This window comes from Chenopodium quinoa, unplaced genomic scaffold (genome assembly GCF_001683475.1).
Source record: "Chenopodium quinoa cultivar QQ74 unplaced genomic scaffold, ASM168347v1, whole genome shotgun sequence".
NCBI classification, from domain to species: domain Eukaryota; kingdom Viridiplantae; phylum Streptophyta; class Magnoliopsida; order Caryophyllales; family Amaranthaceae; genus Chenopodium; species Chenopodium quinoa.
The window spans coordinates 1,415,436-1,441,063 of NW_018745281.1; the positions used below are offsets into that span (position 1 = coordinate 1,415,436).

Sequence of the window (25,628 nt, forward strand, 5' to 3'; positions counted from 1 at the left end):
GATCTCACTTAGATGTATTTAGAGCCTTGGTGGTAGTATGATGCCTAGTTGTTCAGTTTGTTGGCATAATTGGCAATAGGCCTTCAGGTTAGGAATTTGGGATGTTGGGATTGGACTGAGTCACATGACAGCTATTTATATCATATTGATGCTAAAATCTACATATAACTGATTTACTGAAACAAGAACTAATTTACCTGAACAATTACTTATATCATACAGTTGATATTTTGTTTTTCATTTGTTTTTTTGAGTCAGCTGTAACATGTCTGTCAGCATGTGGCTGCTTTAATTAGCTGCAGAATACTGATCTTCTTGTGGTTGATACGACGAATCATTCTTTTTATGCTTTTGTTCTCATGAGATGCTAATTGCAGAACCTCCATGATTTCTACCTTTTGTCTTACAGTACAATCTGATATTGGATCATGGCAAGAATCTCCTATATATCAGGGAAAGGAGAAACCCCGGTAAATTTTCCACCAGTAATGTGATCAATATATCAAATTCGGTATGATGTGGTGTTCTAATATGTTTGACATGGGTGCTTCGTTCAGAAAACAACGTTGATACTGATTACTGAAGGTGCAAAAACAGACTAGTTCACAGTACTGTTGTGGTGATTCAACCTTAGGTATGTCTTTCTGAGTATACAACAGAATACTATAGATTCAATTAAATTTGTTTCAATATAATTTATAGATTCAATATATAGATTCAATACATAGATTCAATTAATTTTTTCTTTACATGCTGAGTCACAGAGTCACTCTTTTGCACCAGTTATTAGTTCTATATCACCAAGTTTTTATTAATCAAGTCTGTTAATTAGTTATTTGTGGTCAGTTTGATTATTGTGGGGCCAATGGCTTTATATAGGCTATTTAGAAATACAGGATTTCTTATCTTTCGTAGCTACTTATTTATTGGATAGACAATATTGAAAGGTAATAAACAAGGAAACACTATTAGACAATAGTCATTTGGTTGATATGCAAAATATAGTACAGTATATTATATAGAAGTAACAGACAATTGGAAAGTTGACAAGAGTTAAAAGGAACATGTAATCAATGAGAAACAAAAAAGGAAAAAAAAAAAAAACATTTTTTTTTACTATTCAAATTTGATTCTATAAATCATTCTGATGGATAAGAATACACCGAAATATTAAGTAATTGTAAGAGATTCGCTTAAAAATATATAAGTAGAAAAAAAATAAAATTGATTAAACCAAAAATAAAATAATGGCAATGGTATAAACAAGTGTATAAAGATCCAAAAGTCCGCATTTAATTTTCTCAGAGACTATTGCTGTAATTGCTAGTCATTTTCAGTTTCTTAAAGAAGGTAAAGACTTTTGTGCCGAAAGTTCCTATCTTTTTCCTTTACTTGCTCCAAAATTCATGAGTTCCCACCACAAATGAGAGCATCCCAAGGGTAGTTAGCCATTTCTCTTGCCTCTCTTTCTGTGAAATAAACCATCTCACTCTTAATTTTTTCGTAATAATGGCATTAGAATTTGTTTCTGGGTTCGTCGTGTCATCATTACTACAAGAGCTAGTAGATAGGATCAAAGCTTCAGCTTCTGATACAATTGCTCTTGTGTTGAGCAATTAGGTTTTGATGATTATAAACTAATGATGATTATCTATCTAACGTGTATGTTAAGTTGTGCATAGAAAAAGCAAATTATGCTTGGAACAGGATACAAGGAACCTGAGTAATGACAGGTATATATGTAAGGAACTTGAGCAATATAGGATAAGCAATAGAGGAACAAGAACAACGATAAGTGTTATGGTTGATAAGCATGATGATGGCTAAGGGACCATGAAGGTAACTATGTAAACATGTGTTTACATATGTTAGCTTCATAAGTGTTGTGATGTTTGCAGGTTCAGTAAGCGTTGAGGGCTGAAGTAGGAATTGAAACAGAGGAACTTTAGAGGATCCATGAGGATACAAGTAAATTTAGAAGAAGAGTTCCAGAAATGGAACTTCCAGAAGTTTCTTAACAGGAACTTCAAAACGGGTTGTAACGACCTGGTTTCGGTGTAATGCTGGGGAAAACCCTAAGATCCAGAATATATCAAGACTACAGGATTCCAGAACAAGAGTTTCAGAGAAGCAACATGAAGACAGAGAAATAGAAGTATATTGCTCTAGGATTCATGTAAGTATGTTGGACATAAAAGTCGGTCTGGAACAAGTCTATATAGAACCAAGGTGAATTCCAAACAGTCAATGAAATTAGAGTAACTGACTTGTCAGGAACTCAGAGACTGTCAGAGTTCAGGAACCTAATAGGAACTTAAGTATGAACGTCGTTAAAAGTCGGTTTTAATGATATATATATTTACCTTATACGTGCATATCTTTTAGGGATTTGGTTTTACTGAATAAAGATATTTATCTTCTAATAAATCCCTTTTGGAAAAAGATAAGATTGTTTAAAAAGTATTTTAAACAAAAAGATAAGTTTTGAATAAAATCTGATTTTATGCTAAGTTTATCTTATTATTATTGACAGTTTTTATTCTTAACAAAAAGATATATTTTCGGAAAACTGATTTTTAGAAAATATCTTTTAAACTTATCTTTTCAGAAAATCTATCTTTTTCAAGATGAAATGAATAATTCGAGTGTACTATAAATATGCTCATATGCATTCATTCAAAGTTGAGGCTGACGAAGTGTAGTGGTCGTGCTTAATGGTTTTATCCTTCACCACGAAGCTAAGTCAGTCCTCCTGGTCAAAGTTCCTATCAGGTTTTTGGTTACAGTACGTCTAGTGAGTTCCAGACAGATCTTGAGTGTTCAACATATTAGTTTTATCTCTTTATTCATAGATATGTATTTAGGGATATTCGATGAGATCTTGTAATGGGAAAAAGGGTTTTGAGTGTTTTGTATTTTGGGGTGAGATTGTGAATTCTCTTAAATTCACGCTTGTGTATGAGTTTGAAATCTGGTAAAATTCGAGTGGTAGCTGTGAGTGCACAGTGAGTGAAAGGAACCTGAGAAGTGTCTTGGGTCACCTAGGAAGTTTCCTGGGTAAAGGGAGAAAAAGGGTCCTGAGAAGTGTCTTAGGTCTGGTAGGAAGTGTCCTATCATAGAGTCAAGTGTCCGTGGCGGAACTTGCAAAGCAAAGGTCTGTGTAATAGGTTGTACTAGGAGAGTTGCCTATTATAGTGGAATTTGTTTATAAGTCCCAATAGGGCCGAGGTTTTACTTCCAGTTAGGCACTGGATGGTTTCCTCGTAAAACTTGCTTTGTGCTTTAAGTTCCTTTACGTTTTGTTTTTAATTTCCGCATAAGTTTCGCGATTGGAACCTACTACCATTCACCCCCCCTCTTGTAGTAGTTCATCTAAAATAACAATTGGTATCAGAGCGGGTGCTCTTGATAAACCGGGTAACCCCGAGGAGCAAGTTCCAGGCTAGGATGGATATCTACAAGGAATGCAGTGAATGGAACTCAACCCTAGAACGTTCCGAATACCACGTGAAGACCAAAGTCTGCTTGTGAAGCAGATGTGATTCAAAGATGAACATCTTTGAGGTAAGTGTCTCGTCTTTGAAGTCTTGATTATATGCATGACATTATGTGTACAAGTTCCTTGTAGTATTTCTAGTTAAATTTTGGATTTTGTTTTGAAAGTTTGCAAATCAATTTTGTGTAACCTCAAATTTGATTTATAGAGTGAAAAGTATTTGTCAGATTTACAAATTGATTTATTTTTAAAGAATCGGTTTACTGGAAATAGTTCAAGGAACGTATTATGTAGAATTATGCATATTTGGTCTCTTGGAACCTGGATTATCCCTGTATGGAAACTTAATTCTTTGGGCAAGGTAATGAACGTATATTTTGAATATTTTCCAAAGAATGACCTTATCATGTGTATGTGTTTTTCTGAATATTTATTATGTAGACACATGATGTTTATTGTTAGTAAAGATAGTTGGTTTAACCGTAGTTGTTTTAATTATGGATTATTAATGTCTATTACTAACATGAAAGTACCCAATATAAATTGGGTAACCAAAGCCAAAAGATGACTGATTTTGCAGGCTAAGTGAGTGGAGACAACTTATTAATAATGATGAACTTTGGTTGTTTGTATATAAGCAATTATGTGCAAATTCCTCTCACTAGAAAGCCTTTATAAGAGGTTTGTAGTAGGTGAATCGACAACATGAATAAGTGTGTAAGTTGCCTATACATCTCTCTGTAAATATTGGTCATGTTCTTTTGGTATGTATTAATCCTTCACAAATTCCAATTGAAATTCAATTCCCTAATCTTATGAAGGTTATTTGTGAATGGATGAAAAGAGAAGTTGTTTGGATGTTTATAATGTATATCATGACAAACTAACTTCTCTTCTAGCTTTGTGCAAGTTATTAATCATTGTTTTGTAGGTTTGTCCATTGAGACAAATTGGTGCGTAAAAGTTTGTTCCATTAGGAGCTCAGTGCTTAAATTGGTTGGAACTTGGTGAACTTGGAATGATAAAACGAATTAGGGATACAGGAATAACAAAGCTTCTATATCAAGGTGCTATAGGAGTTAGCGTATACGTTCCTGTAAAGATTCTTGTTCAAGTTCCAGTTAAGTTCTTATTTGGAACAAAGCATTAATTCCTGTAGCAGACTCTTATGAAGGATAATGAGTTAAGATGATTATCTTTGACTGCGTGTTGGAGATTCATCATTTTGTTGATGGAACGACATCTAAAAGGGAGTATTCTTACAGGAACTTTATGTTTTAACACTTTTATGCTTTAGGTTTTATCTACCTCTTTTGACTAACCTACTGACATTTTAAAGGCACAAAGGAATCTCTTGGGTTGTGAACTTTCAGGTTATATCTTTTGAATGATAATATGAGGGACTTTGACAAGGTGTTGAAGAATTTGAGATTAAATCAACACGTTCCTCTACCCAAGATACAACGGTCTAAAGGACCAGAAGGACATGTTCCAACTTTATGTCAAAAGGAACATGGAAGAGTTGAAGGTTTATAATAGGAGGGAACTTGCATTATCTCGACAGCGAGGATCCAAAAGAGATGATGATAGCCAAATCAAGGTATCTCTTGCTATAAACCTGCAATGGAAGAACTTTGACTTATAATACTAACACGAAAGGTAAAATTTCTACATAACAGGAAGTTAGTAAGTCAAGTTCCTATCCCATTGTGAATATTTTTCTTGTCAAGTTTTTAATGCACATTCTGGTTTTCAATTGCTTGTAACTCTAGTTGTTTTATGGCTTCAAAATGACATCATCAATAAAGAGTGGAAATGTCACATATGAAGGGAGTCAAAAAGGGAACACATCATTTGTGGATCTCAAGGTGATTCCTAACAACAACCTGACATTTCTAGGTTTTATTGAAGATGAGATACCTCTATGCTTCAAACTGTGAACATGTTAATCTTTTCATGCTTGATAAACCTAGTAGGAACTCGATAATAGGTATATGTACATGTAAGTTCCAAACAGGTTAAGATCGAGAAGCATGAGAATGAAACACATGTTACATTCTCTTTCAACATCAGGTAGATGGTAAGCAACACTAATCCATTGGATCTTAGTGATATGGATATGTTTACCATGTGATATGTAGAGACTAATTGAAAGAGATGTCTTGTTTATAAGTAATGAAAGCAAATGAATACTTGGTTTCTTTTCTTAATAGAAGAGATGATGAACTGTTTATTGAAAGTCTTTTCTATCACAGGGTATGTGGCTAAGTATTCATCACTTATGAGATTATAGATCTAACAATGGAACCTAGTTCCAGTCATGTTTAGTGTTTGTTGCAGGAACACAGGATTGTCAACAAGTTTCCAATTTTGAATCATGAAAGACAAGAAGAGAACAAAATTATATACTAATGGTCTTTTCAGGTTCTTTAGAATAGTTTTCAATGTCTCTGGCTACATCATCAACACTGAAGCAATAGATCTTTGATGAACAAGACACCCTATGTTCTACTTAGGGATGTTTGATGATAGAAGTACCAAGGCGATTTATCCATAAACGCCTAGACTAGTAAAACATATAGAGTTGACACTATCATGTTTAATGTGCCATAAGTGAACATATTTTGAGACTAACAGGTTTGTTCCCATCAAACAGGTTATAAAGATGAACTCACAAGTTACTGTAGAACTAACTGAGTTCCTAGTAAAGAAATATGTCACTAAGAATAACAGCAAGGGATAGCTACATATGTTGAGGAACTTTTAGATGTTAAGTTCCAACTCATGCAGCAAAGTTCAATGAACTCAATATAAGAAAGCAAGTTCCAACGAAGTTCCAGAGCTGAGATAATATTTGTTCTGACCAGCAATATCTCAACAAACTATGGAACTAAAGTGTCTTATATGCATATGTAACCAAGGCCGAGCCTCACGACATTGAAGGATTTGAGGATGTAGCTTGAAGATTAGATGTGCAACAGGAACTCGATGAGCTTAAAAGGAAGAAGGTGTGTATTACATTCTAAACCTATTCTAGAACACCTAAAAAGGGTCGGAGATCAAAAAGGGTGTTCTGGAAAAAGCTTGTTGAGTAAGGCACGTGAATGGAACAAAGCTAGGTTGGTTCTTAAAGGAAACAACCAATACAAAGGTATGTATTGTTTTTAAGGAACTTATTGCTCGTGTAGCTAGACTTGAAGGTAATTGAACATTATTTTATCTTGTTGTTTATATGGGATTAGAGTTGTACCACATGGATGTCTTGGATGTCTTTTGTATAACATTTTGTTATAGATGTCTATGTGGAACATACTCTAGGATAGATTGCTATCCAAGTTCCTTCTTGAAAATTGAGCTTTAAAATTATCAATTTTTGTTTTCAAGATGGATTGAGTTATTAGTTGTACTTACTTACATTAATTATATTTTTGGTACAACTAACGAGACATTGTGCATTGATTTTTGCTAATCTATGATAAGAAAATATATTTTTAAGCATTAACCACTGACAATGGAACTTGTGTTAGAAGTGGAAGTTCATATTAGATTCGAAATCATCAAGGAACAGAATAACCACTTCAAGAACTCCAAGGTAAGCCATCATATCAACCTATGTATTAATAGTTACATCTTTATTGATATGAGACTATATAAGATATAAGTTCCTTTCACATGTCGGCATTAGATGAATTGGATTGATATATCTTTGGTATGGATGCAATATGTGAATTTGTGAATTGATTCTCTTATGGTTGTGTCTTGACTTATCATATTCTTGTTTATTGCTTAATGGAACAAGACTCGATGAAATATAACATGAGTATAAAGTATTTTTCCCTTAAGTTATGTCAAGTTGGGGTTCCTATGCATGTTAAACATAAAGTAAAGAATGTGCGCTTATTGTTTATGTGTCACACTTAGTTCTTGTGTTGTAAAAGACATACTCACTTGCCTAATAGTATTAGAGGTCTCTTAATAGAACTATGGGTGCTGTCAAACACGAAGTTCCTAAGTTGCCAAAGGAACAATGGAAGAAACTTTGGTGGAACAAGACAGGTAAGTTCCCAGACCGTTTGTAACTCACTTGTTTAAATTTCAGAGGGAACTAACCTATCTTTTAGTCAACTTTCAAGCATCCACACCATATATCTTCGATCGCAACATTATTCTACAACTCTAAGTTGTGTGTCTGTGTTGCATATACTCTAATTGTCTTATATTTAGAAAATTGAAGATTCTTATTCACCCAATTCAATTTCCTCTTTCCGTTCACACACTTTTACTTCTTATTCTTAATTCCCATGTGCTCTAAGTTTGTTGATCATCTTTTTATGATTTTTAATGATTTGATGAAACATAAAAAATGGTGATTATATGTTGAGGAGGAAGTTGAAGATAAAGGAAGAAGAATGGTAAGGGACTCAGGGGGAATAAGGTAGGAACCAAGAAATCAAAATGGTTCAGATCTGGTTGTGGAACTCAAGTGTATGAGTGAGTAATATCTTCATTGATTTAAAATGTGTTATTCCAGGAAAGCATGCAAAATTTGTATAATGACACCCTTTAAAAAAAAATAAAAAAAAAAAGAGAAAGAAAAGGAAAAAGGGTGATCAAATATTTAATTTCCTGGGTATCTATATATGAAGAATGTTGACTATGTTGATGTCGTGTACTCGTATACTTGGTGAGCTAGTGAAGGAACAATAATAAACGACGAAGGAACTTGATTATGATGAAACTGAAATCTATTTAAGTTCCAGTATGGAGAATGTTCCTCAAAGAAGTTGGTGGTTAAGGTAAGGGAACTTGGTTATCAATTGGCAAGATGAATATGTGTTGTGTTCAATAGGAGATTCAAGAGTTTGAGATAAAGTACAATGTGGCGGTTCTCATCTCAAAAGGTTTAAACGAAGAGCACAAATTCCACTTCACGTTCCCTCTACTTATTTTGTTCCATATGCTTCTTTATATATCCTTTAAGCTTGCGCTTTAATTGGTCTATTCATGCAATCCATTTCTAACTTTTTAGCTCTGATCTTTACTTGAATTTTAACTTCTTATTTGTCAAGTTCAATTAAGGGTTTTGAAGTTGGGCCTTTGGATTGTGAGTTGGAAGTTAGTGTGGAAATGGTATCCGTGTTTGAAAAGTGAGTACCTTGAGGCTTTTAGGAACAACAAGTGTTTAACTAGTATATACTTACTTATTATATGGTGGTAGGTGTGACATATGACTTTAAGTGCATATAATTTACGAAAAACAAACGTGTGGAACAATACCCTTTTTGATAATGACAAAAGGGGGAAGAATATGTATGATGCTTATGGTATGCAGTAATTAAGTCTAAAGTTATTACATCATGATTGTTGAAAGTATTTATATATTGATAAATGATGTGTATTGCTAAGTTCCTAACTATTAAGTTCTTGTGTATGTTCTTAACTTGTTTAAATGTTATTTCCTTGAAAAACTAAGGGGGAATAAATGTACAACGATTATCCTTTAATATGTGATGAGCATCAATAGTTTGTCATCATCAAAAAGGGGGAAATTGTTGAGCAATTAGGTTTTGATGATTATAAACTAATGATGATTATCTATCTAACGTGTATGTTAAGTTGTGCATAGAAAAAGCAAATTATGCTTGGAACAGGATACAAGGAACCTGAGTAATGACAGGTATATATGTAAGGAACTTGAGCAATATAGGATAAGCAATAGAGGAACAAGAACAACGATAAGTGTTATGGTTGATAAGCATGATGATGGCTAAGGGACCATGAAGGTAACTATGTAAACATGTGTTTACATATGTTAGCTTCATAAGTGTTGTGATGTTTGCAGGTTCAGTAAGCGTTGAGGGCTGAAGTAGGAATTGAAACAGAGGAACTTTAGAGGATCCATGAGGATACAAGTAAATTTAGAAGAAGAGTTCCAGAAATGGAACTTCCAGAAGTTTCTTAACAGGAACTTCAAAACGGGTTGTAACGACCTGGTTTCGGTGTAATGCTGGGGAAAACCCTAAGATCCAGAATATATCAAGACTACAGGATTCCAGAACAAGAGTTTCAGAGAAGCAACATGAAGACAGAGAAATAGAAGTATATTGCTCTAGGATTCATGTAAGTATGTTGGACATAAAAGTCGGTCTGGAACAAGTCTATATAGAACCAAGGTGAATTCCAAACAGTCAATGAAATTAGAGTAACTGACTTGTCAGGAACTCAGAGACTGTCAGAGTTCAGGAACCTAATAGGAACTTAAGTATGAACGTCGTTAAAAGTCGGTTTTAATGATATATATATTTACCTTATACGTGCATATCTTTTAGGGATTTGGTTTTACTGAATAAAGATATTTATCTTCTAATAAATCCCTTTTGGAAAAAGATAAGATTGTTTAAAAAGTATTTTAAACAAAAAGATAAGTTTTGAATAAAATCTGATTTTATGCTAAGTTTATCTTATTATTATTGACAGTTTTTATTCTTAACAAAAAGATATATTTTCGGAAAACTGATTTTTAGAAAATATCTTTTAAACTTATCTTTTCAGAAAATCTATCTTTTTCAAGATGAAATGAATAATTCGAGTGTACTATAAATATGCTCATATGCATTCATTCAAAGTTGAGGCTGACGAAGTGTAGTGGTCGTGCTTAATGGTTTTATCCTTCACCACGAAGCTAAGTCAGTCCTCCTGGTCAAAGTTCCTATCAGGTTTTTGGTTACAGTACGTCTAGTGAGTTCCAGACAGATCTTGAGTGTTCAACATATTAGTTTTATCTCTTTATTCATAGATATGTATTTAGGGATATTCGATGAGATCTTGTAATGGGAAAAAGGGTTTTGAGTGTTTTGTATTTTGGGGTGAGATTGTGAATTCTCTTAAATTCACGCTTGTGTATGAGTTTGAAATCTGGTAAAATTCGAGTGGTAGCTGTGAGTGCACAGTGAGTGAAAGGAACCTGAGAAGTGTCTTGGGTCACCTAGGAAGTTTCCTGGGTAAAGGGAGAAAAAGGGTCCTGAGAAGTGTCTTAGGTCTGGTAGGAAGTGTCCTATCATAGAGTCAAGTGTCCGTGGCGGAACTTGCAAAGCAAAGGTCTGTGTAATAGGTTGTACTAGGAGAGTTGCCTATTATAGTGGAATTTGTTTATAAGTCCCAATAGGGCCGAGGTTTTACTTCCAGTTAGGCACTGGATGGTTTCCTCGTAAAACTTGCTTTGTGCTTTAAGTTCCTTTACGTTTTGTTTTTAATTTCCGCATAAGTTTCGCGATTGGAACCTACTACCATTCACCCCCCCTCTTGTAGTAGTTCATCTAAAATAACATCTTGCATATTCTTTTGATGTGGAGGAAGAGCTCAAAAATCTTGAGGCAACTTATGTAAAAGCCCACTCCTTGCTTGATAATGTAGATGGGTGGGACCTTGTATCGAGCAAGCTACACCAGGATTGGGTAGCGGATATCAGGAGAGCTTGTTATGAGGTTGAAGATTTTACTGAATGTCTCAAATTTGAGATGTTTAGGAAGAAGGGGGATGCTGGATTTATCCGGTCTTACTGGACAAGGTGGGGTATGTCTTCTAAACTCCGTGAACTGCAGAATAAACTGAATTCCTTGACAAATGTATCAGATCAGTTTACTCCAAGAAGTCATGGAGTCAGTGATAAGACATACCTCCGTATAGACAAAGAGCCGATGATTGCACCTGATAATGATAGCTTTCGAAGAAAGCAAGATAAAGAAAATATCATCCAACGGCTCCTGCATCCTAGCAACAGCAGTGTAGTTGTGATAGCAGGGATGTTTGGGGTGGGCAAAACAACACTAGCTCATGTGGTCAAGAATGATTCAAGAATCCAACATTACTTTGACCACAAATTATGGGTTTCAGTCTCGGGGGATTTTAATTTGATGAAGGTTTTGTGCTCAATAATCCTAAACCTGCAGCTTGAGCAAACCCAAGAAGTCAACTCAAGTCTCTCTCCTCCGGAGCAGCAATATGCACGGCTGTTTCTGGGATTATGCAAGGAAAGAAGGGTTCTCATTGTGTTGGACGACTTGTGTAGTTTTAGGAAGTCTCAAGATTGGGAAGACTTTCAATCTCTGCTCCTAAATCCATCCTGTGGATTTGGCATTCTAATTACCACTCGCAACCCAAAAGTTGCCACTACAATTACCTCTCTTAGCAGTATCACCTCTGCTTCCTACCACTTGCAACAAATGTCTGATGAGGATTGTGGTTCTATCATAGAGAAAAAAGCAGTTTTGTCTGGTGTCAACAAGCGAATGTTTTGTGGGAGAAGAATGTCAGAGGTAATCGCAGTTCAGATAGCACAGAAGTTTTGCAAGGGCTTGCCATTGGTGGCAAATGTTATTGGGCACCAACTCTCCTTAAAAGAAGACCATAGTTGGCCAAGCAAGCTGTCTAAAGACTTGTGGACCATGCCAGAATTCAGAGAACTTATCTTTCCGACTTTAAAGTTGAATTATTCTGATTTTTCAATCTTTTTGAAAAATTGTTACCCTTACTTTTCTCTCTTCCCTCTAGTGTATGATTATACAAAGGATGATTTGGTTCGGTTATGGTTGGCTGAGGGCTATGTTAAACCTCAAGTTGCAGGGTTCCAATATTCTGATTGCTCTGAGTATTCAGTTTTTGAAGAACTTGGGAATTATTACTTCGACACTGTGTTGTCCCAATCCATCCTTCAAATATACCACCCTTTTGACCAAGATCCTAAGATCTACAGAATGCATGATTTAATCCACCGTTATGCTCAGTTGATAGCAGTGGCGGAGCCAGGATTTTCAAATTGGGGGGACAAATTATGAATATAATATAATTTGACAAAAATCTTAACGAAAAAAAAAACTCAAACACACATATTGGTTAATACTTAATTTTATAATTTCAAAATGTAAAAATACTTAGTCATACAAGTCAAAATGATGAAAAAAAATTACATAAACATTCAATTAAAATTACACTTTCATCCTTCGAGTCCTCATATTTTGAAAGCGATCAATAATTTTTTCATCGGAAACTTGTAAGAAGATATCCTTCTCAATAAAAGTGACTTGAACCACCCATTTCCATATCATTTTCTTGACTTTGAGGGGAGCTAAATGAAGGGGAGTTATTGGACTCATTTTCATGGAGTTTCTTTCTTTTAAACATGAATTGTCGAAGATCAGGTTGTTTTCTAGTAGCCTTGGATTTGTTTGAATTAGGTGAATCATTTGACATTTCCTAATTAAATTGAAAAATATATATCAATTTCCACAATCCATATCATTGCATAATAAAAAAACCTAAGATTAAAATTGTAATTAAAATTAAAATTCAACAAAAATTGCAATTAAAATTAACAATAATTCAACTAAAATCTGAAAATTAGGGTTAACAATTGGGGATTTCAAATTGGGGATTTCGAATTAGGGCTAACAAGACATACCATTGATGGATGTGATGCAGCGAAGACGGCCGAGGCCCGACGGTCGGACGGTTAGGCAGCGCGCAGTTGGTGAAGTGGTGACTGGTGAGGACAGAGGACCAACTAACCGAGCCACCGAGGACGGTCAATCTACTAAGTACTGACTACTAGAGGCTGGACTGGCTGAGTGGCTGGTGATGACTGAGGCAGCGTCGCAGCACATCAGCGAAGAACGGAAAGCCGACGGCGGTCGATCTACTGGAGTAATGGTCGAGTACTCGAGTGAAGATGGAGCAGTGCTTCTTCAGTTCTTCGTTTCATCCGTTCTAGCGTTCACATCCAGCGATTTTTTTTTTTTAATTTTTTTTTTAATTTTTTTTTTTGAAAATGGGGGGACAAGTGTCCCCACTCGTCCCCTTCTAGCTCCGCCCCTGGTTGATAGGCTCTGGCATGTATCTTCAGCTAGATGAACAATTTGTTGGTGCTTGTTCATCAGGCAACGTCAATGGCGATTCAAGTTATGGTGTCACTACTCAATATAGAAATTCTCGGCATCTGTCTTTGCTTAGTCCAAGTATTCCCATGCGAATATGGAGGGATATAGAAAGATATTCTGAGGGCCTTAGGACAATTCTTTCTCTACGTGAGCACCTAAGTATTGGCCAACTGAGTTACACCCTTTTCCTCAAATTACAATCCTTACGAGTACTCAACTTGAGTGGAACAGATATTAGTGAGCTCCCAGAGTCGATGGGAAAATTGAAACATCTTCGGCTCCTTGATGTCTCCAACACAAATATCCAAGAATTTCCCACATCTACAACTGACTTATATATGCTGCAATTTCTCAAAGCTGATCAATGCCCTCTGCTTCTCCAATTGCCCAAAAAAATGAGAAAGCTGGTTCATCTACTGCATCTAGAAGTTGACATAAAGAGTTTGAGTTCTATGCCTCCCAGCATAGGGAAGCTAACTAATCTTTGTACTCTTCCTGCATTCATTGTGGGAAGAAAGAATGGGTATAAAGTTACAGAGTTGAAGGATATGAAGTACCTCCAAGGATCAATTTGTGTCACGAACCTTGAAAATGTTAGTGAGGTTGATGCTAAGGAAGAATTGTTGCGAAACAAACCATTTCTTAAAAGGGTAGAGCTTGAATGGAACAAGTACTTAGCCAATCAGTCAGAAAGGATCCTCAGTGGCTTTATACCCCATGAAAATTTAGAAGAGTTGCAAATAACAGGATATAGTGGTACCCAATTTCCAAGTTGGATCAGTAGTCGTGAGTGTACCCTAACTAGCATTTACTTGCTAAGATGTGATCAATGTACCATCTTGCCCGCACTTGGGCAACTTCAACATCTCAAGACTCTACTTATCGAGGAAATGCATTGTATAGAATACATTGACAATCGATTTTCAGGAGGCGGGGTTGCAGCATTTCCATCGTTAGAGTCACTGAAATTCCAAGATATGATGTCACTTAAAAGGTGGGAAGGGTTGCAAGCGACTCAAATGCCTTGCCTTGGTGAACTTAACATCACAGATTGTCCAAATCTGAGTGTCCTTCCTTCACTACACTTACTTTGTTCCTTAGTGAAGTTGGAAATAAGTTACTGCCCTGTATTGCAGGCACTACCGGAGGGAGGTTTTCCTTTGTCAATGGAAACATTGATTATTGTACAATGCGATTTGTTGAAACAACGTTGCTTACCGGGACAGGGTGACTGGGAAAAGATCAAGGCCGTACGTAAGGTATTGGTTGATTTTGTGCGCATACAGACACTGGCCGGTTGAACTAAGGCTTTTTTTGTTGAGTTTTTTCTAAGAATTGTAATTGGAAGTCATTTTGAGACTTTTTTGTTGAGTTTTTTCTAAGAATGCATGATACTTTAAATTTTTAAATCCATCTTTGCTTTTGTTGGCACAATTTAATACCAACTGGCATCATTAGAGTCATAAATGACTCAAGCTATTAGAGGCTTAGAATTTCTCTCTTCAAACTATCAATCACTGGTAGGATTATGTAAATAAATTTAAAAATCCAATTTGTGATTTGAACTGATGTTTCAGAAACCTTTCTGCAAATAATATGCAAAATATATATATGTATCTGATCTAAATCATATAATACCCAAAATTCAGCATCGCATCCATGTATAATTGGAGGATAGTTGTTTGATGAAAAAATTACAAAAATAAATAATTGAATTTAAAATGAAAAAAAAAAAAAAAAAAAAAAAAAAAAAAAAAAAAAAAAAACTATATAGATCTATTTTACAATTTATGAATCAGCTATCACTCCCACAGCCCGAGACCAAGAGTAGCCACTCACTGTGGAGGCTGGAGGGTCAAGACCTTCCCATTTCTGTTTCGCGTTGATATATGGCTGAATTGGGACTATGCTGACTCTTAACCCAATCTTGTTTTTCCTCTATGGAAAAAAAACTGAAGTTAAACAAGGGACACTTTTCAATTACCACTATTTCAAGTGAAGCAGGCAATTCTCCATTTGGCAGTGATGTGAGCTGGGTGCATTGGTTTAATTCCAAATGTTTTAGTGCTCTGATGTTTGTCAGCTCACACAGAGCAACCAATTTAGGACAATTCTTGATTGAAAATGTTCTGAGACAAGGAAAGTCCATTTTTTCTATGTCACTCCATTTTTCTAAATTCAGCATTGAATTGATCTCTAATTTCTGCAGTGCAGGGAATGCAACAAACTGGTTTTCGTTATCAGCAGCAGCAATGAGCTTGTCTCTCCGAAAGTGAAAATCGATGATTTTAACTCCAATTAATTCAATTAAGCTGAGTGATTCAAGTGAAGGTAGCTGACCTAATGATGGCAGGACTTGACAGCTTGCACATTTGAAGATGGTAATTTTTGTGAGATTACCAAAAGATGGGTGGCCTATCCAACATGGAAATGTTGAACCTCCATAACAAAGTATCCGAAGGTCTTGGAGGTTTGTGTGTGGCTGTAGACACTTCATGACCTTATATTCGGCTCCAATCCAATCTTGGTGCTCATCATCAGTCCATCGAAGCTCTAAGTACATGAGTCGTTTCTTATAGCCGAGGTTTGCCTCCTTAGCTTCTTTTGGGAAAGCAACGTTCTCGAGTTTTGAAAGACAAAACTTACCCCCAAGGTCATTCATGTTTCTGAGCTCTGTAATGCGGCAACCATGTTCTTTACCTACAATGAACTCTGACAAAGTGCGAAGGCATGATAGTGCCCCCATCCCAGCTGGCATGGAAGGCATGGGGCGAAGAGTACCAAGATCAAGATGTCTAAGGCATGTAAGCCTCTTGGTAGATTTTGGTAAAGCAACAAGGCAAGGACAATTTTGAAGCTTCAGTGTTTGCAAATTTTGAAGGAACTCAATGGTTTCAGGCAACCGCTTAATAAGTGTTTCAGAGAGGTCAAGATAACGCAGACATCTAGCGTTACCTAAAGAACTCGGCAGCTCTGATACTTTCGTCCTGCTTAAATCCAAAGCGTGCAGATGCTGCAATGACATGAAGAAATCATAAGGAACGCTTTTGACATTACTCTTATTTTTCCCCAACAGCAAGATCGTCCTAATTTTAGAATATCTTCCTAGAGCCTGAAAATCTTTTGGGAGTAGACGCTGCAGAGTTACATGAATACAGTCTGTTTCGGCAACAGCCAAAACACTAGTAGGGTCTTCAGAAATCAGCCTAGGAGGACTGATTCTGGAAGTTTTAAGAAATTTTTCAGGAATTTCAATACTGTTTACCCTGTACCATATCTTCCCAGTACCGTCGTCTTCTCTTAACAAGGAAATATACCCTCCATGTTCACAAAGAACTTTAACATATGAAGCTGCGATTTCTTCCATAGGTTCTTCCTCGATCAGACCCTCAGCCATCCACAACTGTAACAACGTGTCGCGATCAATCTCATAATCCTTTGGAAAAAGACTGCAATACACCAAGCAGTCTAAGCATTCTTGAGAGACATCTCCTGGACACTCCAGCTTCTTAAAGGTTCTAACACAGTAGAACATATCTTCATAAGCTTTGCTCTTTTTAAAAATCTCTGGCATGACTTGATCGGTTTCTTCCTCAATGTTGCCGGTCGATCGCCCAGTTAGTCGTTGAACCACTGATCTAAATTGTGAAGGTTCAACTTCAATGAATTGAGGATGTACGTTTAAGATTTTGCTTTGTGGCAGGAAAATCTTATTGGTGCCTTTCAGTTTAGGTTGTGCATTTGTTTTGGACTTGAGATACTCATTTTTCCCTGTTGGCAGCAATGATTGCTTTCTCATGGAGGTAATATCGGATCTATCCATGGATTCCATGACAGGGCGAGAAACTCAGGGGATAGATAAAAGGATAAACTTTTTTTTCACAGGAAGAAAAATGATTTTATTATAGTATAAGATAATTAAACAATTTCAAAGAAATAAAATTTCAACACAAGGAAGTAATATAAGTTATTGTATAAGATAATTAATGTAATTCCTACATATGAAAATAGTTTAAGAACATAATATAGAGGGAAGAAAAATAGAAGAGAGAAAAGCATTTGACAAGTCTATGCAGAGCTTCTTTTTTTTTGTCAAATTTTAACCATAGTCCTCTTATCCTTGCATTGAGCAACAATGTGCACCTTGTTATTTATTTATTTGTTTAAAAAAACTTCTTATATGTGTCATTATAAGATTACTTTGTCAGTATTATAGGGGTACTCGATCAGTGTTATAGGGATTACTTCGTTAGTATTGTAAGAGTTAGTTGATCAATGTTGTAGGGGTTAGTCGGTTAGTGTTATAAGGATTACTCAAATTTATTAAATGTAAAATAAATGATAAAATTTAATTTTAGAATTCACGACAAACCGACAAGTCGGGGTAATAATAATAATAAAATAAAAGCTGAGATAAAGGGGCATCTATAAATTTGTGGCCATCTGTGTTGACGGGCCCGTTAAGTAATTTTAATTTCCATAAAATTATTAATTTAAAAAGAAAAAAAAAATAGCTTAAGTCAATTTTAAGTAGGTACTAGTCAACCTTTCCAAAAAAAAAAAAAGTAGGTATTAGTCAATTTCGAAAAAATTGGAATATTATATTTCGTATGCCAATTAATTATTCAAAGTGTATTTTTTCTATCACCCAACTAGGACTTTCAATGAAGTTTCTTCCCTCTTGTAAAAAAAAAATGAAGTTACTTCCCTCCCAAAACTTACCCCAAAGTCATTTTTTGGTGTTTAGAGAGTCACAAGGGCAGGTGATGAGAATCAATCCCAAAATTTTATGGGTCCGAGAAAGAAGCTCTAACCACTTGAGCTATCCCTCACTCTTAGCTTTATAATGTGACAGCTTTACTTGCAAGGCTGCAATGAACTCTTACAACTTGTTTGGTTGGTAGGAAATAGTGGGAAAAATCAGAATTTCCACAAAGTGGTAGTATAGGTCGTTGTTTGGTTAGCATAAAATTGAGAAAATGGGGAAAGTCAGAATTCCCACGAATTAGAAATTCCCATAAATCGTGGGAAGTAACTTACCACCACCACCCTAGGTAAGTCAGAGTTCCTGTGATTTATAAGCTCCATTACTTTGCACTCTATTTCCTGAACAGTACGAGTTCGAAAAGGCCTTGAGTGCCTTCTATGCATAAACTACATCCGCATGCTTTTTTTTATTTTTACACAAAAGTCAAATGTGATCTATAATTTAAAAAATAAATGGAAGAATATTTAAGTACTAATAATAGACGTGCAAGTATCAAAAAATGCTTAGGCTTTGTAAACATGTCATCTATAAATTTATAATAATGCAATGAAAGCATGACCTATTCAATGATCATATGTCAATAATGTCATATAAAAATTTCAATATCTTAGTATTTGTTAAAGCTGAATCTCTTTTGTAGATGTCGTATGACTTTTTATTAATAAATTATTTTACTATTCAAAAAATATATATATAGAATTTTAAGGTGTCTTACTCCAAGTTCTTGATCAATGACAGAAGAAAAACGTCACTTGTGCTTGCAACAATTCAGTCATATTCCCTGTTAAAAAACAAACGATATAAGAACACAAGCAATGCACTCCATGAAAAGATTAAGAAGCCGAGAATGGTGCATAGTATATGAATTGGACCAGCTACTTGCATATTGATTGTTTTTGGGATGCAAAATTCAAAATTTGATCTACCCCAAAATCAACGTAATCATGGTTCGGGCTGCACCTCAAAACATCAGCCTGGATCAAGCTAGCGAGCTAGTTAGGCTCGTGTTATTCAGCTCTAAACTGAAAGGATCTAGACAAACTTAGATCTTAATATATCAAGTTTGGGTTTTATTAATTTATTTGCTTGTGATATAAGAGAATAAAGAAATGTTACATTTAAATTTCATTTTTTTTGGATCCAATTACATTATTTCCTTTTTTTATTTTTAAAACAATTACATTATATATATGTATATACTATGTACAAGTATTTATTAATTACAGTACATTGCAATTGGATTCTTCTAAAATTTTGTTTTCTAATTCCATACTTGAATATGAACTGCCAACTAATCTGATGATTCGAATAACAGTGGTTCATTGACATTGAATATACAGAGTACATCTCCATTAAATTATATGTTTTCGGTGTCTTACATTCTTCCATCAATGAATACCTTGGGAACATATTGGATCTTCTTCCAGTCACCACCAACGATCCGATAACATCTACTTCCTATCTCTGCATTTACTTCAATGATCAACTGTTACAGAGACCAGATTAGTTAAGGAAGTAACGAACTCATCTAGTGCAGGTAGAGATCTCAACTTGTGACAATCCACGATCTTGAGATCGCAAAGGCGAGGCATTTTCATTGCTGGATCCCATTGTTCAAGCCTTGCCATGTCTTCAACTGTTAACGACTCCAATGATGGGAAACACACTTCTTCCTCTACTGCCTTGTTAAAAGAATGAAAGCTCATGTATGTTACGCGGCGCAGTTCCTGTATATGAAGGTTTTTAAGGCACGGAAGATTGTGTAGTGGAGTTAATATGTTACATTCATAACACCGTTGGAGGTGGATGGCCGTCAGCTTGCTTATCGAGCTGATCCAATTCGGAAAGACAGAACCACCAAATCCAATTATTTGCAATTCTTCCAAATTTTCATGTGGTGTAAGTCCGGCTATGACTTCATCATCTTGTAGTTGATCATTTCGATAGTTATTCCATTCGAGTTCCAACCTTCTAATGAATTGCTTGTTGTTCATCTTAGCTTCCTTGGCTTCATCTTCACCTTCGACTCTTTCTAAATTTGTAAGGCAAAGTGAACCTCGAAGTTGTCTCATACCCTTTAATTCTGTTATTCGACACCCATCTTCATCACCCACAACAAACGCAGGAAGCGTTTGGAGATTAGATAGCTTTCCAATGTTAGGAGGCATACGCCACAAAGTTTTAATATCTGCCTCAAGATGCAATAGGTTGGCCAACTTTGTGGTATCTTTAGGCAATTCAAGTATGTAACAACCAGTCAATTTAAGGACTTCTAGTCCATTAAGCTTGGTAATGGACGATGGTAACTTATCAATTTCTGTCGACGACACATCCAGGAGGCGTAGAAGTTTCAAATTTCCAATCGATCCAGGTAGCTCTTTGATGTCGGTTTTACTCAAATTAAGTACTCTCAAGGTTTGTAGTTTGCAAAGCAGTCCATAACTGAGTTTAGCGAGTTTTGTACCCTCATGTAACGAGACTAGTGTTCGGAGACCCTTGCAAGATTTTTCCATTTCCTTTAATATTGAAGATGCAATCTTTTTTAAATCAAAAGATACATGTCGTGCTCTACGAAAGCAAACATACAACATCGAAGAGTGTCTGTTATGGTTCAAAGAGGACCAATACGTATCAACTTTTTTGTTAAACTGAAAATAAATGTAAGAACTGACTTCTTGAGCATATCGATGGATAAATTCATGCATTTTGTAAACTTGTAGTTCACGGTCTTAGATGATTGTAGACCGTGATAGCAGCTCGTGAAACCAATCGTTTCCAATTTCTTCTAAGCGTGCATGACCATAAGTGTTCCCTGGACATTCTTGCTCAATGAAACCTTCTGACATCCAGTATCGTACCAGATCTTCCTTATGAAAGTGGAAGTCTACAGGGAAAAGAGAGAGATAACAGAAACAATTCCTTAGACTTCGAGACAGATTTGTATAATTCAGCTCAATTGATGGGAAAAGTTGTTCCCTAAGTTTGGGCATATCCCATAAATCACTTAGCTGAATAGACGACCATCTGTCCTCGGACACAGAGGAGATATGAAGTCTGATGATATTGGCCACCAACAGTAAGCCTTTGCAGAGATTTTCGGCTACCTTAAGTGATATCGCTTTCAAAGAATTAGGTAGGATGATAGATTGGATGTTCTCTGTTGATAGCCTTTTCAAATGATAGGCAATCATAGGAACAGTACTAAGAGAAGTAACTAACCGGGTAACTTCAGGATTACGAGTAGTGATGATGACACCGAACATTAAGGGGGAATTGAAGAGGAATGATTCAAAGACCTCCCATTCTTGTGGATCTGGAAAATTGTACAAGTCGTCTAGAACAATTAACACTTTTGCTCGCTTAGACAAGTCTCTGAACAATCTCTGCTGCGGCGGCTTCCCTTGCTCCTGAATGATCTTTTCTGTTTCTGGAGAAGCTTGGACTATCACCGAACTCAAGACCTTTTTCACATCAAATCCCCCCGATATAGAAACCCAAATCTGTGGTCAAAACCTTGTTGAATGCCTAAATCGTCCATGATAACATGAGCAAGGCACGTTTTTCCTAGCCCAAACATGCTCTCTATCGCAAAATGATGTTCTTGCATTGATTGTTATCGCTGCTACTACTGCTACTGCTGCAGCTTCTATTATTAGTAGCATCCATTAAAAATTCAACAATCTCTACCTTGTCGCGCATCCTTTTGAAGTCCACATCAATGTCTGGTGTAACATCCAGCATCCTAGCTAGAGATTTAGGAGGCCTATTCGCTGCTGCTATTGACAATAAATCTAAATTATACTGCAGGTTCACCATCTCTTGAGACATACACCAATTTTGCAAGAAAGACAAGGCACCTTCCATCTCCCTAGTCTTAAGCGCGAAATCTACCATCAAGTCTTCAAAGTTGTAACAATTTGTCATTGCATCACCAACCCAAATTTGGTGTTTATGGCTGTTTACCAGCTCACGTCCATCTATGTGATCCCGCGCTAACTGAACTTTTGTGTAGCTCATCTCCAGATTTTTCAGCTTGATCTCCAGGTCTGATAATACGTGGTGGTACTGATCATGAGCAAAAGACTTGATGGTGTCAATTAACTCTTGGACAACGTTAGTTGCAAATACGCCGCCAACCAATTCTATGGCCATATTGATAATTTGATATCTAGCTAGCTGTGATATCAATTAGGAATAATTTGTTATGGTAGTAAAAGATCTATCATTTAGTTCACAGAAATTTGATGGACATTAAAACAAATTAAATAAAAAGGAAAAACGAAAATTTTAGGCCATTGTTAACTTGTATTTTTACATCATGAAAACTAAGTCAACATTTAGTAAGGAGTATGATGTAACTCTTCTTCTAAACAAATGATAATCCATTTTTATTTGAAGTCCTACAATACTTATATTTTATACTACTGTACTGGATTATAAATCAAATTCTAACAAATACATATCATAAAGCCCCCTATAAAAGGTTTTTTTGCCAATTTTAATAAAGGAATTGAACATAAAGGTCCATCTAACAAATTTTCCAAATTGGCGATAATACTTGGCTTTTTCAATGACTTCATGGCTGCCACGTCAAGCTTGCCTAGTTCTTCCTGGTATCTTTCTAATTAATAGCTAAGATCCCTTTCAAGATGTATTATGCTTATATTATTTCATTGATATGAATAATATGATAGTGATATTAGAAATTTTTCTAGCTAGGTATGATAATGATATTTGATAATTATGTTTATATATTGAATACTTCTTGATTGCATACATTTTTATTTTTTTTTTGTATTTGTGTATGATTAAGAACCTTATAATTAGTGTTGACAATGTCTTTAGGGATGATGTTCAAGGCCATAATTCCTAAGAATATGCAATTAAGTATATGGATTGTTTGAAAAAAAAGAAAAAAAAAATACTGTGTAACAAATTAACATTATATTTGACAACATACATAGGACTAACAGGAGCATGTTTTCTTATCTCTAGCTGGCCTTTCATTTTTCAACTCTACACAAAAGAAGCACCAGAACAACTGTCCAATCATCGATCTATCAACTTCGATCCAGATGGACTCCGGTGCACATAGAAGACATCGAATAATGGAGCGTTCTAGCAGGGATAGGGGGAGTAGCAGTCAACAAGAAAGCATCAAGAAGCCTGCACAACTTGAACTTTTGTTCTGTAAGGAGCTTCAGAAACAGGATACTACGGGTTTTTGTTCTTTAGCAGATGAGTACGGCAGTATCTTCCTCGCTGAGCAAGATAGGTCTGGCCATGTGCTGTTCATTGACATTCAAAGTAAAAAAGTGTGGGGATTTTATTTGGAGTTCTCTGAAGATCAGTCTGATTACAAATACAAATTTGGCAAAGGTTGGCTCCAATTTGCACAGGCAAAGGGCCTAACTGTTGGTGATTCAGTGACATTTTATCGCCAACGTGCCACTGATCTGTTCTTTATAGACTGCTTGCCTAAGGAGCCCTCTGTACTTGACCAAATTTCATCATCAAACCAAACAACTTTAACTCTGTTGTTTGATTCTCCGTTCTTGCATTATTTGAGCCTCTTCCCCGAGGATCATGAAATCAAGAGGGATACATGGATCCAGCTTGGTCAGGCTGCTGGTCTTTTTGCAGATGCATCTCTTGCTTCCATTGCTTCCTCGTTCGAAGTATACCAAAGCGAGGGATATCTCTATCCTTCAAGGTATGATGAAACAACTGGAAAGCTGTGGTACAAGGTAACTGATTTGGTACCTAACCATGTCACAAATTCGGAAAGGACCCATCTCAAGATCGATCTTGATGTCCCCCTTGATTCACTCTGTTGCGAAAAATCAAAATTTGAGCATGTAACAATGTGGAGTTTTCCATCCAATGTTATTCCAGTGTTGGAAAAATTCATAAACCTGAGGACACTTTGGTTCCTTAACGGTCACCGGTCTTGCGTAAACCATGTACCTTATGATTTTTTCACCTCATTGAAGCACCTGCAGATTCTGAATTTGAGCTGTACTAAAATTACAGAGCTGCCATGTTCGATAGGCCATGTAAGGGGCTTGCGCTATTTTGATCTCTCTGAGACCCTCGTTAAAAACTTGCCTGAAACCGTATGCCACCTTAAGGAACTGCAAACTCTAAAACTCAAAAATTGTTGCGGTCTAATTACACTGCCTAAAGATACAACTAGATTAGAAAAGCTTCAACATCTCCATCTTGGTGTCCATACCTACTTGCACTGTATGCCCCCCTGGCCTTGGTGCACTTACTCGCCTTTGTACATTGTCGCCATTCGTCATTGGCTGTGAGTTAAGTTGCGGAATAGCTGAGCTCAAGAACCTTGATGGCTTAAATGAGCTCCGCCTTACAAAGCTTCAGAATGTTGCAAGCTCAATGGAAGCCAGGGAAGCAGACCTAAGCACCAAGGTACAGCTGAGGAGCCTGGAGCTCAAGTGGACAGAAAATCAGCAGAGTTGACAACGAGGTTATTGAGTGCCTGCGGCCGCACACAGACCTCAAATACTTCAAGGTACTCTGTTATGGAGGTTCCAAATTCCCAAGTTGGTTTAGTGATCCTTCTTTTTCCAACCTCGTGAGCATTACCCTCTTGAAGTGTGAAAATTGCCGGGTTTTACCTCCTCTAGGGCGCCTACCCTCGCTAAAATTTCTCACCATAGATGGATCAACAGGCATAAGAGTCATTGATGATCAATTCTGCAGAATTATTGAACACAATGATGGAATTGATGATAAAGTTGCATTCCCAAAATTAAAAAAGTTTGCACTAATCTCCTTGCTTTCTTTGGAAGAATGGAAAGATGTGCATAAAAGCGACTTTCCATCCCTTCTTAAACTAGAATTGAAGGATTGCCCGCAATTGGTTACAATTTGCAGCCTTTCAGACATGCATTCGCTCCAACATTTGGAGATAAGTAATTGTCCCTTGCTCCAGTCCCTGCCAGAGGGACGCTTGCCTGCGTCAGTAGAAGAGTTGTTGATTGAAGACTGTCCCTTGCTCAAGCACAGCTGCTCAAAACCTGATGGTGAAGATTGGCATAAGATAGAGCATGTTGGCAGCATATGGATAGACTTCGAAGGCATATCCTCTCGCTAATCAGAAAGATACAGGGTTTCAATAAATGATCCACTGTCCAACTATTATGCAGTATGTATCGTAGTTTAACAAGTCAAATTTTACCTTTCATGGTTTATTTGAAATTGACTTCAGTGGATGTTGGGGATGCAATCTTTGCAAATTTTACAGCATGTTAACTTTGTAAAACAGCAGTAACATCCAGATCAGTCTTGTTGGGTCTGTTTTTTTAGCTATGAATCTGATGTATATATGAAAACAAAATCAGATCTTATACCATGGATCTATACTCGTGGAGAGGGAAGTCCAAAATCGCCAAAGGGTTTTTATGAA

General features: G+C 36.2%; 2 protein-coding genes across 2 annotated transcripts; one reads left to right on the forward strand and one right to left on the reverse strand.

Annotated features, from left to right (window-relative positions):
- The first annotated feature begins 751 nt into the window (after nt 1-751).
- On the forward strand, nt 752-25,606 carry LOC110711562 (putative disease resistance protein RGA3). Its single transcript, XM_021889973.1, has 7 exons — nt 752-1,601; nt 10,824-12,278; nt 13,367-14,724; nt 15,643-15,700; nt 17,132-17,231; nt 23,170-24,421; nt 24,640-25,606. The coding sequence occupies exons 1-7, from the start codon at nt 1,510-1,512 to the stop codon at nt 25,314-25,316; spliced, it is 4,992 nt and encodes a 1,663-aa protein (XP_021745665.1). The 5' UTR covers nt 752-1,509; the 3' UTR covers nt 25,317-25,606.
- LOC110711656 (putative disease resistance protein RGA3) lies at nt 15,540-17,534 on the reverse strand. The gene is made up of 2 exons (XM_021890074.1): nt 15,769-17,534; nt 15,540-15,631 (listed from the first exon to the last, which is right to left on the reverse strand). The coding sequence occupies exons 1-2, from the start codon at nt 17,258-17,260 to the stop codon at nt 15,588-15,590; spliced, it is 1,536 nt and encodes a 511-aa protein (XP_021745766.1). The 5' UTR covers nt 17,261-17,534; the 3' UTR covers nt 15,540-15,587.
- Nucleotides 25,607-25,628: the final 22 nt, after the last annotated feature.